Source organism: Manis javanica, chromosome 1, assembly GCF_040802235.1.
Source record: "Manis javanica isolate MJ-LG chromosome 1, MJ_LKY, whole genome shotgun sequence".
Lineage (NCBI taxonomy): Eukaryota > Metazoa > Chordata > Mammalia > Pholidota > Manidae > Manis > Manis javanica.
Window position 1 is genome coordinate 20,574,775 of NC_133156.1, and position 19,470 is coordinate 20,594,244.

A 19,470-nucleotide genomic window follows, 5' to 3' on the forward strand; every position below is an offset into this window, starting at 1 on the left:
TATCCCTAAGATCAAGCAATGTCTGGCATATGCTCGGTGCACAATAAATATTTGATTAGCGAATACATGAGTGAGTGAGAAGCAGGCTTTAGATATGCATGATTGTTTTTGCCTTTCAATTATTACATTTTTATCATGCTTTATCCTAAAGCTCCGAGTTAAGGGCAACAGGACAAAAAGAGAAAGCCCCTCGGGGTAAGTTCTGCTGTTTTGGGACAGGTGACAATCAAATACGTGGCATGTCCACACTGCAGGGAGGCATCACACACGGGATGGCGGGAGGCACGGCTGGGGCAGGTGCTCAGTGCTCCCCCCTCTCAAGGAGCATCAGAGTTTAGTCTGAACAAAAATAGAAATTTGAAGATCATTCCCTTCTCTGTTAGAAGCCACCTAGAAAGACACACCCCACAGAGAAGCAAAACAGAATCTGCCATACTATTCTTGAACAGGGTTCTCTTCTTGATCAAACTGATACATTATATGTTTTACAGGATGCAAATTGTATTTACAGCTTCTTGTATTCAGCTTGATCACCAGAGGCTTCCTAATATTTTTGGAAAAGTGGTCCGGAAAATAGAATCCACACTGTACAAACGACTTGATTAGAAGAATACAGAACTTCTGAAGCAAACACATAGGGACTATCTAGAAGTTTCAGATTTGCAAAATGCTTAAATGAAGCTCCACAAATTCAAATATTCACATGCAAATCCTAGGACCTAGTCACCTCCAGTGGGAATACTTCAGTCTGTGCATCAGTAAATAAAAACCATCTATTCTTATGTCTTCGGCCATTTTTCATCTGTGACAGGTGCTCACCTAAACCAAGTAAAATTCAGAATGCTGCTTCCCACGTAATAACACTCAGGAGGTTTAGGGGTAGATTCAAAGATGCACTATAACTGTAGTTATTTACGGAGAAACTGGGCAGCCTGTAATTGTTTATGAAATGCTACTTGTCTAAGGTATAAATGTGAGAGACTTAGAAATACGTTTCATTCCAATGTGGGTTTGTTTTGTGGACATACATCACTGCTATGTAAGTTCAAGGGGATAAAAGGCTTTGTCTTTCTCGTTCATGGCCGAATTTCCAGTTCCTAGAACAGTACCTGGCAACAGAGTCATACTCAATAAGAATTTGTTGAATGAATGGATAAGCAGGCTAAGGTTTTTTGGATTCTAGAGTTGCAAGTAAACACATATGGTGTTGTCTGTTCTGCTACAGAATTCAGGGGTCACTCCTACTTTGCTTTTCCTGTTTGAGAAACTAAAAACCTGGTAGCTTTCGCCATCAGGTCCCTCTCTGGGCTGGCTTTGGTCCCTGCCCCGCTGGCATGTGCTTGCTTAAGTGAAGATCATGGCTACCCGGACAGAGATAATGCAAAGTCCAAAGGCCTTGGGGATGAACTGCCCCTTTACCATTCACACTCACCCGCACTTGCCACAACCAATGACTGCCTGGCAAGATGGATTTAGTTTATTTTATAGTCATCTGTAACATGACAAAACTATAGCATGTAGCTAAATGTGGTGCGTTACCACTTAGGAACATCAAATTAACCATTAGTTTTCTAATCCCCATCTGTGTCATCAAGAGCCAATTACAGACTGTGTTACCTCTGATCATAGCATGGAGTAGAGCTGGGAACAACGCAGTCTAAGGGGAATAATGGGTGAAAATAAAGTGGTATGACTTACAGCAATAAGTTGGTAAGAATTATTCATCATAGCTATTAGCATGTTGAGGAGAACAACCAGAGAGATGACGTTGTACGTCCCGAACATGGTGGCGCCGACGAACTCCGTGAACTCATGCTGAGCCTTAACGTTGGTCACGTACAGATTGATGAGCCCGAATATGGACCAAAACAGGGACTGGAGTGTCTCAAATAACCTGGAATAAAGATAAAATGACATGAAGGCCCATATTAGTAGAACTGCTACACAGTAAGACAGAACAATAGAACTGGATTACAAGTATGTGTATCTGATTAATTCAGCAATTACACAATGAAAAAGAATGAAAGAATTACAAAATTAAACTTAATAAAAAGAATTGAAGACAACCGTTTTCATCATACTAGCACAAAGGGTGTAGTTGATTTTCCTAGGTACATTTTAATTTTCCCAAGAGTATTGAAAGCTGTTTTTTCACAGGGGAGAGATGACAAATCTGACCTGAAGCCTGTGTTTGTATGGCTTTTGAGTTAAGAAAACTCACGGAAAAAAATCAAAAGAAAACTGATATTTTGTGATGTGTGAAAATATATAAATTCACATTTCAATGTCCGTAACGTTTTACTGAAACACAGTCATACTCATTCGTTTATGCATTACTGGCTACAGTTGCTTGTTGTTACAATGGCAGAGGTGAGCAGCTAGACATGTGGCCCGCAAAGCCCCAGATATTTACTATCTGTCCTTTCCATGGAGACCTTGTGCCCCTGACCAAGGGCTCTGAGTGACAGCTGGTAAGCGAGAGCCTCAAGCTCAGTCTTTAAAAAATGTCCGGGATTTAAAGTAGAGGGATTTAAAGTAACGTTATCATTATGAATTTCCACACAATTAAAAGTGCCCATAGCAGGTCTCTTAAGATGGCAAAATGTTTCAGAAAACACAGATAACACAAGCTGCAGTGTTTTTATATTTAAGGGAACACTTTACTCATTCCTGCCAATGAAAGAACTTGGGTGATTTTATTGAAAATAATGTTTCCTGAACTTGCTCTAAGAAATGGGACAGAATGAAGAACATCTGAACTCAAATAAGAATTGTCTCAGCAGGGCCATGACAACGCTTCATCTAATGTAATAAAAAGACAACAGTACTCTTATGCCCCTTGACAAATGGTTAAAATAAGAACATAGCCAAATTACAGGGTAAAATCAAAAACTCTCTCATGCCTGGCGTGGTGACTAAGGAGACAGATTTCAGCGGTGAAGTGACCCAAGGAGGTTCAGTTCCTGCAAGGCCAGTGGACAGGGGCACCGTCTGACAGGAAGAGCTGAGCCCAAGCCATCATATTTCCTCTTTGTGGAAGTTTACCTTTGTGGCAGTTGCCAAATGGGGCTCAAGCACTACCAGAGCTGAGGTGCAGAGTCAGGGCCCCTGGAGTCAGGAGAAGCCCAAGGTTTGAGAGCTGAGGGCAAACCAGCCAGGTACTGAGTGAACATTGAGGAGGGACACATGGGGCAGCTGGATCATGTGAACATCGGTTCTAGAGTCAAAAATCCCGTGGGCAAGACCTGGGTCAACTCCTGCTCTTCCAGAAGCCAGGCTTGGCCCGACCCTGGCTCAGATGATCAAAAAGCTCGAGTGCCATGTGCGATCTGTGTGCCAGGCTCGTGCTACTAGGACAGACCCATGAATTTCTGGCCCGCATAAGCAGCATGCAGTCAGGAGGCCCTCACTGGCCTTCAGAGCCTCTTTCTCGAATTCATTGCTCTTTTTTGAAAAGCAGACCATTTCATATTTTTACTTGTATAGATATGAGATGTAATTGTTTATTGGTTTATTTTGCTGGAGCTGTTCAACAGTGGAGATAATCTTCATCAAGTGGTAAGGGGTGCTGACCTGGGCCTACGAGCAGGGATGTGTGTTAGGTAGCGAGCTGAGCATCTATCTCCTGCAAGATGTCCCAGAAGTCAGATGCTCATAGTCTCAGGAAAATTTTAATATGATTCATTGGCCCTAGACAAAGGTCACGAGAAATTATTCTTTGAAAACTTCCTTAGGAAAAAAACAAATGTGACCCAAGGCCGTGAGTCCTTATTTTTAGTAGCTTTAAAGACATTTTCCAAAATTACTGCTAGTGTCATTTGGATTCAGTGTGAGGTAACTTTGTTCTTTCTTTCTGACTAGTATATAGTCTCACTCCATATATATAAATATAATTCGGCTGGTTTCCCCCTGACATCAATAGCAGGCCAGCCAGTGAGCTAGGAGTTATGTAATATAAGTGATAAAATAAATTATGTAAAATGCTGCCACTTAAATCCTATACAGTGGCTTTTTTTTTCATGTTGAAATGAGAACAGTGATGTAGAATAAATGAACTGTTATGGTTGAATAATATTGGTTTGCTTTTGTATAAATAAGAATTAGTAATTATCAGGGATTCTTATAATCCCTAACATCCTAATCTAACTCTTTGGCAAAGCATTCAGTTACATTTTTAATTAGAATTTGAAAAGGTGAAAATTCAAATTAAGATGAGATTTTGTGATTGACACAGGATTTCATTCTCATTTTTATTTCCTCTTCCTTTTTTCAGTGGAATGAGTCAGAAGGGGGATGCACAGAACACTTCCACTTTACCAAAATATATTTACTTTAAGATGAATTAAGACTGTGGCATCAAGACTTTGGTGTTTCTTATTTAATTATTCTTTACTCATAGGATTTAAAGAAATAAATCTAGTTTAACATTTCAAAGCCTGGAAACGTTGCTTCTAGAAATATTTTCACAATTAGTTATTCCCAAACCCCATCGACAATGACACTGTCCATAACGCATTAGCCGCATCGTGTCTCAGACCGCCTTTATGTGACAAGTATTGCCCTGATTCTGTGGTGGGATACGGACAGCTGAGGGAACATAAACTAATACAAGACACATCTGGGTAGTTTACCCTTAGTTTATAAGGGATAATGTGGTATCAAAATAAGTAAAGCAAGACTTAATGGCTGGTTCCAGTGACGAGAAGCACAGCTCAGTAAGCCAAAGGGTTTCTCTTAATGAGACAGAATCTGTCTGTCACGAGGCCCCTCTCTTCCTAGGACAGCTCTTTACCCAGAGACTATTAGTTTATAGCTGTACAGAATAGTGACTAGACATGTGGTTTCGTTTAGTAACATTCAGTTCTTCCCATGGTAAAGAAAAAAGATTCTGGAAACCTTCAAAGAGGAGGATGAAGTGTCCGTTTGCAGGTGGGAAAATGCGGGGAGAGGCATGGCTCACAGTCTCTGCCCAGGGGGACCTCACGGTATAGAGGGCATCGGGAAGGCGCTCCCGAGGTGGGTTTTGGAGAACAATCAAGTAGTGCAAGGTGGGACGGCAGAACAGGAGCCTTTGGGGGGAGAGAAGAATAGGACCTGTTTGGGGGTTGCTGACCAGTAGGAGATGCCGATGAGACAGAAGCGTCACTGGAGAATGAGAACAATGCGGCTGTAAACAGAAGCGAGGGCAGGTCACTGAGCGTCGGTGTGCGGGGCTACGGAATTGATGAATCCAGGGAGGACTGAGGAACCACGAGACCCTTTAGACACAGGAGTGCCACGGTTTTGGTTTAAAAGATCACTCAGGCAACAGGAAGGAAGACATGTAAGGGAAGGCAGAGGCCGGGGGCAGGGGAACTTGGTGTCAGGCATGGGCGGCGAGCAAGGGAGAGACTCCGAGGCTGTGATAGGAGTGGACGTGACCGACCACCTGGTGGGGGGGAGATGGAGGACAACGCACAGCTTCTGATTTATAAGTATCCAGGCGGGTTTTGGTAGCGCTAAGAAAGGGAGTTGAGGAGGAGGGAGAACAAGTTTTGTTAGAGACCCAGATGAGTGTTCACAGAGGGTGTAAATATTCGGAGCTACACACGGAGAGGTGTCCAAAGGAGCCGGTCTCATGGACCTTGGAAGAGAGCTTGGTGCTAGTGACAGGAACAGAGGGAACCCCTCTTGGGGCCAAACCCATGAGCATATAGTTTTCATAGAGAAACTACAATAGATCTGAGGGGAGTCACAGAGCAGATGACTATTTAAAATGATCATTGAAATGTAATGATCAGACAACAGTGGGAAAGATGCAAGAAGTAAGAGATGAACTAAAAAACATAGTAACACTGATACTAAAGGAGGGCAGGACTTCCAAGACTGGAAGTGCTAAGCAAGGTCAAATGATGCAGACACGGGAAATAAGACATAAAGAGGTAAGTGTCCGCTGATGGTGATTCGGAGGCTCTGGCTATTTTCTAGGGTAGTTTCAGGGTGTGTTGGAAGCAGCAGTCAAAAGCATCTGGACGAAGGGTAAGAGAAAGCGTCTTATTTAAGCTCTTCTTCAGGATTGCTGGGTTGAAAGAGCAGAAGCTACTGGGAAACAGGGTTCAAAGTTTCAGCGTGTATTTGCACCTGAGTGAAGTCGTAACGGAGAGGAACTGTGTGGGATCCAGGCGAGTGGTATTGTGGTATCTACTACTGATGATGATAAAAAGAAGCGGAGTAGGGCAACATTTTTTAAGCACCTTATAGGACAGGCACTGTATTAGGCACCGGACATCAATTGTTATGTTTTTGAACCCTCATATGGAATGTGATCTCTGAGCTAGGGGCTAGTAAAACACAAAAAAGGTTGCAATTTATGGAAGTCACAGGATTATAAAAAGAAAAATCAAAGACCAACAAAGGCACAGAAATGAGATGTACGGCAGGAGCCCTGAGGGCACCGTCAAGACACCCTGTCACAGTGACTGAAATCCATGACACAGACTCAGCCGCCAGGGGACAGGGAACTTGGGCCTGCCTAGGACATTGTATACATTTGAGTACAGCAATAGTGCTAGGAATTATTATTATAGTTCTTAGTTTTGAGTACTTTGGAGGAAAACTCATTTGTTTCTTGCAGATTTACATTCCATTACCTGAAAAGGAGTTGGGCAGAACACCCGATTGATTTGGGTTGACTGATTTGGAGCCAGAGTAATGGAGATACTAAATTATCTGTTGCTTTTATGGAAGAACCCATTGGTGCAGCTGCACTAAAATAATACATAACCCAAGCAATTCCATATATCTGCTTTTAGAATATGATCTATGTTAAATATTTCGCATCAGATTTCTCTAGCGATGCTGTCCTTGGGCAGACACTAAAATTAGTTCGTAACATGTAATCACTTACCACAAAAGCAGTAATAGGTCAAGGGGACTCCGGGGGGGTCTTTGGGATCATAAATTAGGATGGGGTTTGGTATAACCTTGTTAATTGCAGATGAATCAGATGTCTGAGGATCAGAGCTGCTCCCTGAATGAAAGAAGCCCAGGGGAAGGAACTCAGTTCTGGGCGCTGTGTGGACGACTTTTGGGGAAGACAGAGCATGGAATCAGAAGGCTATTGCAGCGCACACAGAAGGGGTGGTTTGGGCAAGCGGTGTGCATCAGGGCATGTGAAAGGCAGGCTGTGCCGGGGGGCTCGGCCCAGACACCGGGGACGCAGGCCCCCGCACAGAACGCCCAGGAAGCTGTCAGAGGCAGAAGTCTAGCCCATAGAGGGGAGGTTGCTGGGGCTTGGCCTCTGTAAATCCCTTACCAAGGGCGAATCACCAAGTTAAGGAGGGCGAGTGAGTGGGGAAAGCCAAGCTCAGATCCTCAAAACCGAGACACAGCCCACGGCCACACTGGTCACAGGACTAGGGGTCTCACTGTGTCCCTCCTGGCCGGGGTCAGAGAAGACCAGCAGGCTGACCGCGAGGCTGAGTAGCTGGCCGGGCTGGAAGACGCTGCTCAGGAGAGAGAAAGAGGCTGGGGCGAGGAGGGAAGCGACCGCGGGCATCTGGGGTGACTTCCTGTTTCCTTCATGACTCACAGTTTGTATCGCATCTATTTCTGAAAGGGTTTGAGGCAGCTCGGGCTGAGATTAAAATTTTATGTGCAAAGAATTGGATGTCGATTAATAAAAAGGGAATTTTATATATTTGGGATCAAGGATAAAACCGATGCTGAATTGAACTAATAAGCATTTTATAGCCATAAGGGATTAGTTTATGTGAAATTACTGATGTCCTCCCACTTGAGAAATTATTGCTCTCTCTTCTATTATATAAAATTCTGTGGCGGCCCTTGAATTGGGTCTGGCTTTGAGAGTCACTACAAAATGACCACGTAGGTACTGGGTTGAGAAAAATCAGCCAACTTCTTCGTTCATCGGGCCCATCCGTGCAGGTGTATTCCAAGGAGTGTCTGGGCACCAGACACCGTGGTCGTGACCCTGTGCTGTCAGCAGGCCTGACTGAGAATTGCCAGAGGCCGGCACTGCCCAAGGCCAATTGCTCATCGGGTGTAAGGCCACAGGGACTTAAGTGTGGATAATAAGGGCCTAGGTTAGCCTTGGGTTTCTGTTTTGGATTAGTTCTACAAGCTTGCATTTTTGCACAGGGAACTAGAGAATAAAAGAGACTGTGAAGGGATATTAGTGTCTGGAAAACACAGAGGAAACATTGAAAAGCACTTGGATTTTCTTACATGATTGGTTTTTACATATATTCTGTCTTTTAGCATGCTTGTAAACTGTCAGTAGGCCACAGGCTTCCTTTTTATTCCACATTTTAAAAAAGCATAGATGGCTTCCCTTCACAGGAGGTCATTTAAGAGAAGAGACAATTTTACTGCAACTTAAAATAAATGTACTGGATGTTTTTTAAATGTCAGAAGGATCCATTTGGACTCAAAGCCATGTTAATTCTGTCCTCTGCACGGAGCACAATTTCTCTGCAACCACTGTGCAAAGTGGCTTTGTCATGGTCCAAATTCATCATGCGATACACTTTGATTCTGCATAACCTTAGCAACAGAAATGTCCGCACTTACGTTGAAAATGCATTATTCTGCTTTTCACATCGTATGCCTTTGCAGCTTAACCCTTTTGTTTCTTCATAATAGAAGTACAACTGATTGAGGCCATTTGCAAATGCTAGCAACACAAGGCAGTATATGAACAGAAACTTCAAAATGTCCAGCAGCATTCTTCCCAGAGATATCTGCAGAGGCCCCAGGTGAGAATTTGCGGTAAACAGGGAAATCAGACGCAAGGAACTGAAGATGTTTGCAATAGCAAATAAAGCTTCAGCCACCAGAGTGGGGTGCCACATGTCCCAAGATTCTCGTGGATTAAGAGCACTGTACTGGAGAAAAGAGAGAAGCAAAGAGAAAAATAAAACACACACACACACACACGTGTGAACACAACATGTCCCCTCCAGGATGCCAGGGCCTAGTGCCGTGAAGCTGGTGTCCTCCGTGACGGTGGCAGCACCATTAATCTACAGAAAGGGAAAGTGCGCTGGGGCAGTGTGCGATCTGTGAGCTTTAATCCAAGCGACCTTCTTGGTCTGTCCTCATCACTTGTAGTATTTGTTAATCAGTAAATTAATATCTGTCCTTGATCTTTCCAGTAGAACTTTAAAAAAAGAAAAGGAAAATAGTACATCAGAAAGAAATCTGGTTTCAAGTTGGGAAAAGTACAGCAGTCCATGAAAATAAAGAAAGCTATGTTATAAAGGAAAATGACTGCATTTCAAACAAAACCAATGGCTTTACGGACCATTTGGGTGCACTTGCCATTTCCAGATGAATGCACGTAGGACACAAATTTCATATCAATGTGTGAAGGTGGTGGTCTGCTGCTTTGGAAACAGGAATGACCAATATGGGCATAACTGCTGGTGTTTTATATCTATTATGCCCTAAACAGAGATAAAGCCTATCTTGGAAATTACCCTGGAAGTCAATGAATTGTTCATTTTTATATAATTGTTAGTAATTTTTAAAATAATCGTTAACATTTTTATATTGAATGTGTATACAATGTGATATTTGTCTGCACATTCCGTAATTAGGTAAAATATGTGATGCGAGAAAATATTTGCTATGCAAACTTTGACTAGCAATTATTTAAAAAGTAAGACTTTGTTAAACTGTCAGTTTTGAATTATCTTGATATTGAGCGAAATAAAAAGAGCAAAATGAAATCTTCCCTTGTCCTATTGAGGCAAAGTAGTATCCTCTTAAAAAAAAAGGGTCAAATATGCTCTTTGAAATACTGCATTATGAAAAACAGTAGTTAAACTTGTATAGGAACCAAACAATAAGTTGAATTCTTTTCTTTATATACAACCTAAGAAATATGTCTAGGAAACTGGATCTTTTTTCTGGTAATGATGTCAGGAAAAAGTCTACTTCTGTATGAGTCCTGCCAGAATATTTTCATCTTCTTTTTATTGCATTTTATACCAAGACCTTTACAAATGTGAATTAAGTCTCCTGAAACTAATAGACAGTAGTTTTTAATCTCCTTTGGGAGAAAACACATCACAAGCTCCTGATTTTCTCCAACACTCAGACTCTTGCTTGAGTGACAATTTAAAACCATCAAGTTCAAACTAGAAAGAAATTATTTTCTATTTTTAAATCCTGATAACTGTTCTTGAACATTCTCACGCATAACTTCAGCATAAAATAGCTAATGATTGAATATATAGAAAAAATAAAAAATGATAAGATTTTCAAAAATTCATTATAACAAATACCAGAGGGAGGGTCCGCGGTATCAAACACTACATGGTTCTCTCTACCGGGTTCCCCCATGTACGACGCCACCTTTTCCTTCCAGGACTAAGATCACAGTCACCTTCCTTTCCTGACTAAAAAGTCACACATTTAAGTAGAGAACATCTCCCCTCTGCTGATGGTTAATTCTGTATTTCTCTCACTTTTTTAAGCTAATATGGATTATATCTTGAAATGAACAAAATATGAAACATCCTTAGGCATTCTTAAGGATGCGATCGTTTTCTTGGACTTTCTCAGAGCATTTAACATCACGCCCTGCAGGTAATAGGTGCTCACGAAACGTTTTGTGCCATCAAGTACTCTTGGTCTAGGGAGCATGAAGGGGCCAAGTAATTGTAACGCAAGCGCTCTGAGACGAACACAAAGTGATGAACTCCGTCTGCGGCTGACGGCACCAGCGATGCATACAGGTCATGTGTGGTTCACGCTCTAAGGATCCCTGCGTGCTGTCTCAACTCTGAAGAGGCGCTTTTCTGTCCTGGCATCACAGGCAGCTCGAGGGCACTGGGTGTAGAAATCACCACCACAGAGTGAGCACAGCTGTGCTGTGGACCTCCTGTACTTCCGAACCCTTCTTAGGAGATTATCTGAGCCGGGACGCCCAAGTCACAGAAGGAAGGATGTCCCATTGTACCTATGGTGAGATGTGATCTTCGGTCCCAGGGTGATCACCCAAGTCGGCTTCAGAGCCTAGAGCTCCCGCTAATTGTCGGGACACATGCTACATGCGTAAGTTCACGATTCTGCAGGGTCAGGGCTGCCTAAGCGAGACATGGCTGGTGTCTGGGTTGGAGGATGTCTGAATGGCAAATAAGCCTTATGAGTTGAAGACAGAGACTCCTGAGAGAGTTGGAAACACCTCCCTAAACCATCTGCTCACATTCTAAGGACAACAAACCCAGGGACCCCTGCCTCCCCAGAGAGACTTTGTTCACTTGAGCAAGCTCACTCCTTCGCCAGGGGCAGGACGGGCAGCCAGACCCGCTGCACTGCACAAGCTCTCAGATCCTAGCTCCTCTCCTGTGGCACAAGCTCCTGTACGTGGAGGGTATGTCTGGTTCTCATCTGCTGCCCTGTGGGGGACTGAAGCCTAGGGAACCAAGCTAAGATGGTTACGTCAGTAAATAATCTGTTCTCTGATCCAGAAACCTCATTTCCTGTCAGGAATAAATAGAGATGTCCACATTAGGTAATTATCCCTTGATTTCATTCTTTGAAGTTTTGCTTATTTACATTTTCTCTGGTCATTCACACATGCACGTTAGGTTTTTAAATCTGGGTGTTGTTTTACGAAGCAATTTCTAAAATTCTTAGAAACCGTGGTGTTCTTTGAATTCTTAGAGAAGACAGCAATATACCCCAGTTCCTAAATGCATTTTCTACACCTATTATTAGGAATTAAAATTAAACTTCAATTCACAATTTTTTCATGGTTCCATTTTCTAAAACTTATTCACAAAATGTGCACTTGGGTTTCCCGTTGCAGCTTTGCGTCCAGCCCTGGGTGGCACCTCTTCTCAGTACTTCCTGTCGGTTCCTCTCACCCCCTTGCCCCTCAGATGCTGAGTTTGTCTCCGGAGCATCTTCTCCTCTATCTGCTCTCCCTGGGCGTTTCCTGCGAGGCCAATCGTTAGTCCCACATCCGGCCCAGACGCCCTTCCTGACAGTCGTACCTTACGCTCTCCGGCCTCACTGGTTTTTCCTCCTGGCGACCCAGGCTCACAGGCCAGACGGGAACTCATCATCTTCCATCCTCACGTTCTTTCTCCACTTACGGTTTCTGATCTTGGTGAACAGCCGCTAATCACCCAGGGCAGGATTTGAGGTTGATCCTAGGTCTTCCCTCCCCAGCTCCCAGCCACCTGACTGACATCTTACGTGTGGTACCCACTCCTCATCACTGGCATCCTCACTGTCCTAAGGAAGGTCCTCTAGTTTCCACAGATGCTCTCGTTAACAGTCCTATGACTGCTCTCCCTGCCTTGAACCTTATCCCGACGATCATCTACTTCCTCCGGAATCATCTTTTAAAAGGGCCAAACAGACCATCTCCCATCTTGCTTCACTTCTTCGATGACTGCGGTGTCCTTGAAATGAAATCCTGATTTCCCAACATGTCCCGTGAAGCCTCTAGAATCTGGGTTCTAATTTCCTTTTGAAATTAACCTGCCCTTTGTCCTCTATTGGGTATTTCATGCTCTGGCTCAAACTTTTAGTACTGGTAATGCCCCCAAATTACCCTTGTATTCCTGCATACTGGGCCCTTTGTCTAGAGTGGACTTAGATTCTAATTATTTTGATCCTTCAGCTGTTACTCATTCATCAAATATGTTGAGGACCTAGTGTTGCGGGCACTATCTTCGGACTTCATACAGGTGATCAAACAAAGTATGGTTTGTGCCATTATGGGTTTAAAATAAGTGAGGAAGGCAGATACTAAGTAAGAAATGCTAATCCTTCCCTTGAGAAGTCATCTTTGGCCACAGGTGAGTGGACATGGAGCCTGCTGACCAGCACCGGTCGTTCCAGGTTACAGAACAATCCCTGGGAAAGAGCCGTCAAGAGCTACCCTACGTGCCCGTGGGCCTCTAGGGCCTTCAGTGCCTGTCTCCTGCTTCTCTCAGGTGCTTGCTCCCAGTGTGAGCCTACTGCAGTCTGTTTGCCCTAAGCTTCAATCCTACTCAGGTTCCTTTAAAGAGACTTGTTCCTAGCAGACCGTTAGAACAGAGAGTTCTTGCGTAGAATACTTGTCAGTTTTCCATGAAGGGAGCTTTGTCTAATGCATCTGAGGTGCTGGGCATCTAGCAAAGTGCTTTATATATGACAGGAGGTCCAGTGGCATTCTAGGGTAAAGAGGCGTAGACATATTCAGAAGCCTGGCTGTTAGAGAAGATGAATCATTTGTAGAAGTGTGAGTGTCTTAATAGAACTGGAATACAGTGGGTTTGCGAATAGTTATAGATCTGGGAGGAAGGTGCAGCCATAAACACCTTATTAGAAGTGGTAAAAGAGGAAGATGAATTTTATCATGACACTGCGTCTTAAGTTCTTTTAGTAGAGAAAAATTTGTTAGTTCATCTTTATGTCCTCTTTAGTCTCAGATGCATATTTATAAAAGTGAAGTAATCAACAACTAAGTAAAAATTAAATGGATGCAAAGAAAATATTTGTCATATGAAATTAAATAGGGAATGTATACTGGTTTTAATATTTGATTTATAGGGTAAAAATCTTTCATTTTCTGTAGATTGGTTAGATAATTAAGTAGTGAAAGGTACTAAAAAGACATATGATTTTCTCCTGTGGTAGATAACACTAAATTACACAATTAGGACTCAAATCTCTATAGCTCTTTGCCATAAAACTAAAGAATGTTTAGAAAATTCCATAATTGGGAAAGTGCATTGTAATTTCAGCATTTGTGAAATGGAAAAGAATATTTGCCTTCTTTCTAGCTGGTAAACCTAGGAGGGATCAATGAGATCCATACTTGGAACTATTTAGAAGAATGCTATGAAAAATTCCATCATGACTGTTAAAATAGATTATCTTATTCATAATAATATTGATTTTTGAAAATATTGTTTGTACTGCACATTGGAAGAGACTTGGGGATTTAATTATTTTCCAAATGAGTGAAAATAAATATGAGACAAGTTTCCGTACGGAAAGGGACTGGGTAACATTTAGGAGGAAAACCAGTCCTGATGAAGATAAAGTAACATTTGATCAGTGTGCCCGGACAGCATCAAGCTCTGGATTACCTAACATCTCAGACACAGGGAGCAGCTTGAGAATGGTTAGCAAACCTCCTTTTTCAAGAATCAAGAGCAAAATTTCAAAAGAGAAAAAAAAATAAGCAATAATGCATGAGCTGGGAAATGCTAATGAATCAAGGAATTTCGGGAAGCAGCACACAGCCTTGTGTGTGAGGCAGAGAAGGCTGAAGTCACATGTGCCTCTGGGCTCTGTCTTTGTCTGTATAATAGAATGCTATTGCCTTGTCCATGAAAATTAGCCTTATATTAAGCTCTATTCTGTAGTATTAAATGTGTTTATTGATCTAATCTTCACATTCTAAGGGATTTGGTGATAACTGTCATTTTGCAGTTAAGAAAAATCTATTAAAAAAATCTTCATAGATTAAGAAACTTGCCCTAAATCATACAGGTTGGAAGTGGTATAGGCAGTACTCATATCAAGTATGGATCAGAGCCCAAACCATGAGGCTTGGTTAGGACATTTAATGTGTTTTAAAAAATATCCCCTGCAGGCAGATGAATTGCAAAAGAATGAGCCGAGTAGACAAGTGTGGCCCTCTGCCAGACCGATTCTAAAAGTTCCTCTCTGGGGCAGACCAATCACAGGAAGGTTTCCCTTTTTGTGGGCTGACAGTCTTTTTGGTCTGGATCCATGCCTTAGCCAAAAGACCTCAGGTTGGCTCATTGCTGCCATTTATGCATTCAGACAGGAGGCAGAACTTGTACGAGCCCAGAAGAGATAATATGAACTGTAACTCCTGCTAGACCAGGGAGGTGAACTATTTACTAGGATGGAGCATCAGGATGATTCCAGCTACCCCATGCTTCAGAATGAATGAATCATCTATCTCTTGGATCTTACCCACTGATTTTTTTTTCAAATCCAGCCTTCTATTAGCTTCTCTATGTCCACTGCTTTCCTTCAGGCATTCGCCATTTAACTCATTCTTTGTTTAAATCTGTTTAATGGCTCACTATTTATAGGGCAAAAAACAAACTCGATGGCAGGATGTGGAAAGTCCTTCTTATACTCTCCCTGACCGCATTTCTGGGATGATCCCTCTTAGATACTGACCCCCTTTATACACTCGGATTTTTGCACACCGTGTCTTCTCTCTCTGGAATGCTCATGCACACTCATGGACGTGACAGATGCCCACTCACCCTGCCCTCTCTATCATCCCAGGACACTGTCAGTGGAGTTTACTTCCTTCCTGATGCTGCCATAGCCCCTACGTTAGACCTCAGCACACAGTAACGTCCTTGTTACACGCATACCCATTTCTCCTTCCTCGACCTGACCGTGAGCCTCTTGAAGGCAGGGACTGTAACTCAGGCACCTTTACAGCCTCAGACAACTGAACAAAACCTGGTTTCTTAGTGTGCCTTCATCAGTTTTTATTGATTGGTTCTCCTAATGGCTGTATGCCTTATTTATAGCAGTTTATTTTTGTACACAAATAAGGCACCTTTTCCTGAAATACTAAGTTGACAGTTACTAAAAGTTAACGTGAAAAATGAAATGATAGAACAAAAGAAGGTAAGGAAGGGTAAGCCAATAGGCCAGCATGACATCACCAATTCCCAGTAAACGCTCTTCTGAGTATCATGAACCGTCATCTAACAGATAATAAAACAAAGGCCCACATTACATAACCTGCCCCAAATCACACAGATCGCACATAGGAAAGGGCAAGTGTGCATCTAGAGCGCAAACTCCTTTTCAACTGGAATAAAGCCAACGAAGAGACATAACAAAGACTTTACAAAAGGCCACTCCTGGGGGCTCCTAGTCTATGGAGGAGAAGGAGAAGCAGGAATAAATGAGAAAGAAGAAAAGCTAACAATTCATGCCGACTCTGTAACTTTAAATATACCAGCTCATTTACTTCTCACACCAGCAGCATAAGGTAGACTTTGTATTGTTCTGTTCTAGATGAGGCGCAGAAAGGCCCAGAAAGAGGCCCACGAGGGAGTGATGGGGGAGAGAAGCGTGCACAGAGGCCTGACTCTGACGTGCGTGCCGTGACCCCCACCCATGCGGCTCAAGTTCTAGTCACACAAACCCGTCGCTGGGGAAGAAAGAGCACTTTGACGTTTGCAGTCAGAGCTGGACTACCAAGGCCAACGTGCATGAATATTTCCCAGAGATTCCCTATTATTTCTTGGCCGCCATCTGAGCTCATTTCTGGGTAGTCTTCCATCTTCCTTCACCCCTCTTTTCCTGTTGTCCATCACTTGGGGTGGGTGAGTTGGATTTTAAATGTAAATTTTCCATTGGTGTAGATGTATTAATTATGAACAATTAAGAACAATGTTTATATTTCAAATTAAAATAGATGATGCACATGAGGAATTCAAAACTTAAGAAAATTCAAATCGAGGATCTCAAACCATCAAGGCAAAAATCTACAAGTATCCATTACTCTATGTATTGCTAATGGATCCGTTAGTAAACTCCACTGCTTGGGTACCCACTTATACCAGAGTTCTTATGTATGAAAATGTATAAACACAATACAAATGAAATGTATAAAAATATTACGTATTTTGGATGTCTGTGGTATATAAGAAATAGTTGAGAGAGGTTCTTTCTGGAATCAACTGAGCTGCTGAATTAGACAGCCCAGGGCTATTCTAAGTGTCTCTTCCCCCTAATACTCCTGATTCAGACTCCCTGGGGATGAGAAAAGGACTCTGTGCTTTAGCCCTCCAGTGGTTTTTATTGCGTCTGAAAGTTTAAGAACTGCTATAGTCGTGTAATGCCAGGATTTCATACCGAATGGGGCCACAATAAACTGATGTTTCACCTTTAGTAGAGAGATGTCCAGAACAACTTTATACTTAAGGACCACCACAAAGGAAGGACAAATTGGACAGATGCACATTTAACAACAGTGTCCATCTCCACATAGATGTGTACCTTCCTTAATTACAACGGGACCTTCTGTCTTAATAAGTTTTCTGAGGGCAGTAACCTCAATGCAGATAAGAAAAATTACTGAATTACATTTCCATTCCTAATGCATAGCTTGCTTTCCATGGCATTGGTGGGAAATGTTTCTTTTTGGTAAGTGCAGGAAATACTTCAATTGAGTAAATTCTAGAAACTGCGGCCTTTTCAACTTCTGATAATTTTGACCTTGTCATAGCTGAACATTGTACAAGGAGATGTAGGCTGCTATTTTTAAGAACTAGACTAAATGAATAAGCGTTCACCTACACGTTAGCATTTTCTAATGCAGATAACTAAATTGCATGAATTATTCATGTGAGGTCCAATTAGGCACTCAATTTTTTACTCACTAATCATTTTGAAATAAGTTTTTTGAAAAGAAGAAAAAGAGGGAATAAGGAAAGCAGGAAGGAGGAGATGATAATATGTTGGTTTGAAAAACATCCCCCAGAATACAAAGTAAACCCGGTTGTTACCGCAGAACAAAAATGTTTTATGTAAATTATGTGGTTCAGGGCAAGACTGATGTTGTACAATACCTGGGGAGTAGTGGGTGCGTGGGATTTCAGGAACTGTCATGTTGAATGGGATGAGGAGAGAGACGTTATATTCTGCTCTAATTATATCGAACTATATTAGTTTAAACTGAAATAATTTCAGTGCTTTGAAAGAGTAATATTTTGATCTTCTATGTAATTTTATCGGTTAGTTAGAACTGATAAAAATAGATTTTGGTTGCCAAAATTTAAACAGTGTTTGAGGTAGAATGTCATTAGCAAAGGAAAGGATTAGTAATTAGAGCAGCTATTGTGAATAACTTGGAGGTATCATTCAATTTAAATTCAGGAAAATTAGGTGATGACTTTGAATTATTTATTAAACTTTGTTTTATGGCTACAAATTGTATATTATGTATTTTATTGTACTAGCTATGTATCAATAATATGAACTGAAGAATGTCACAGAGATAATACTCTAGATAACTATTAATAAAATTAATAGCAATTGGAGCAATATCAATATTTACCAGGACTTACAGTATTCCAACAACATAAATAATAGTTACCTTTACAAATGCAACGATTTTCAAGGAGATTGTTGCTAAATATAAGGAGTTCATCACAAAATCCATTAGATTCCACCAATCATGGATGTAATCTTGAAGTCCACCATCCCACATTTGTTTAATTTCTCCCCATATAAAACCTGTAATCATAGAAAAATTCATTGTAAATGCGATTTTCGAATTGCTAAAAACAGAGATATATGATGTAACAATTATTGAATCTTCGAACTGCAAGAGACTATATACACTAAATGCAGCATCTATTTTTATAAGTAGTCATATTAAGTCTCAACCAGATTTTATAACTTTCGAGACACTCAGATAATTGTGGGGACTTTCTTAGGGCAGGCTTAACTTTCTTTTATTCATCTGATAAACTCATAAGAATGTGCAACTTTTTACTGCAACTATAACTCCTCTATAACTGTATGTTTTTCTCATGGAAAGTATAACATTAACTTAATAAATACTTCAAGACCTTTTTCCTCCTAAATCCAAATGACCAAAGATTCGTGGAAAAAGAGAAAAAAAAGCAGCGTAATACTCAGTACCACTGGGGAGGGGACTTCTTTGTGCTTTTGTGAGGACTTAGAATCTCAGAGACCTGATTTCAGTTCTGGACAAAAGACAGTCACAACATTCATGATACTTCATTAAAAGACGTATCTAGCAATAGCTTTAAAGCTACATGCAGGAAAACTGAAAATCCCTTTCCTTGATTATGATCATAGTTTCAATAAGAAATGTTTTATTTTCAGATTCTAAGAAGTACTGATAAAATATCACTTTATTTCGTTATTCTATTTCCAAAATCTTGTTAAAATCGTATCTACTTCTAGAACCTAACGATGAGAACGAGATACCAAAGTGTCTAGAAGCAGGAAATATTTAAAGGATAACTATGATTTTATAACTACGTTAATGCAAGTCAACAGCAACACTCTTTTAGATAATGACAGTTTGCAGCATGGCCGTGTAGCACAGAGTTTCACAGCTGTCCTATACGAAAAGCAAGAAAAAGTCAGACTAACACCAACATCCTGAGTTTTCATGAACCCATCACAGAGATGAGAACTCTCGGGGCCCATACTTCAAAGAAAAGCAGGCTCCTGAAAAAGAGGTATTAGCGTCGGTCCATCTGCGGCGGACTTCGGGAGCAGGAGACACTGGCACAGTACAGGACAGTGAGAAGTTCCCTGGAAAACTTTTTAACAAATGTCTGAAGGCTGAGTGAGCCAGCCTGAGGGGACAGAACAGCGGGTCGCAGACACACGCGTGCTCCTTCCCGCCGACCCCCGTCCCGAGCCCAGGAGGCGGTACTGGAGGAAAGGCCCCGAGCCCTTCTCAGCCTCCTC

General features: G+C 41.7%; 1 protein-coding gene and 1 long non-coding RNA gene across 8 annotated transcripts in view; one reads left to right on the top strand and one right to left on the bottom strand.

The window, feature by feature from the left end:
- The window catches only part of LOC118971283 (uncharacterized), a 335,368-nt gene that overhangs the window by 302,993 nt on the left and 12,905 nt on the right, over positions 1-19,470 (top strand). The window lies entirely within an intron of this gene.
- The window catches only part of TRPC4 (transient receptor potential cation channel subfamily C member 4), a 155,396-nt gene that overhangs the window by 18,720 nt on the left and 117,206 nt on the right, over positions 1-19,470 (bottom strand). For all 7 annotated transcript variants that reach the window (XM_073229465.1, XM_073229470.1, XM_073229456.1 and 4 more), the window contains 3 exons: positions 18,116-18,255; positions 8,572-8,885; positions 1,699-1,894 (listed from right to left, as the gene is read on the bottom strand). In XM_073229465.1, coding sequence (XP_073085566.1) covers positions 1,699-1,894; positions 8,572-8,885; positions 18,116-18,255 — 650 coding nt within the window. The remainder of the gene's footprint in view (positions 1-1,698; positions 1,895-8,571; positions 8,886-18,115; positions 18,256-19,470) is intronic.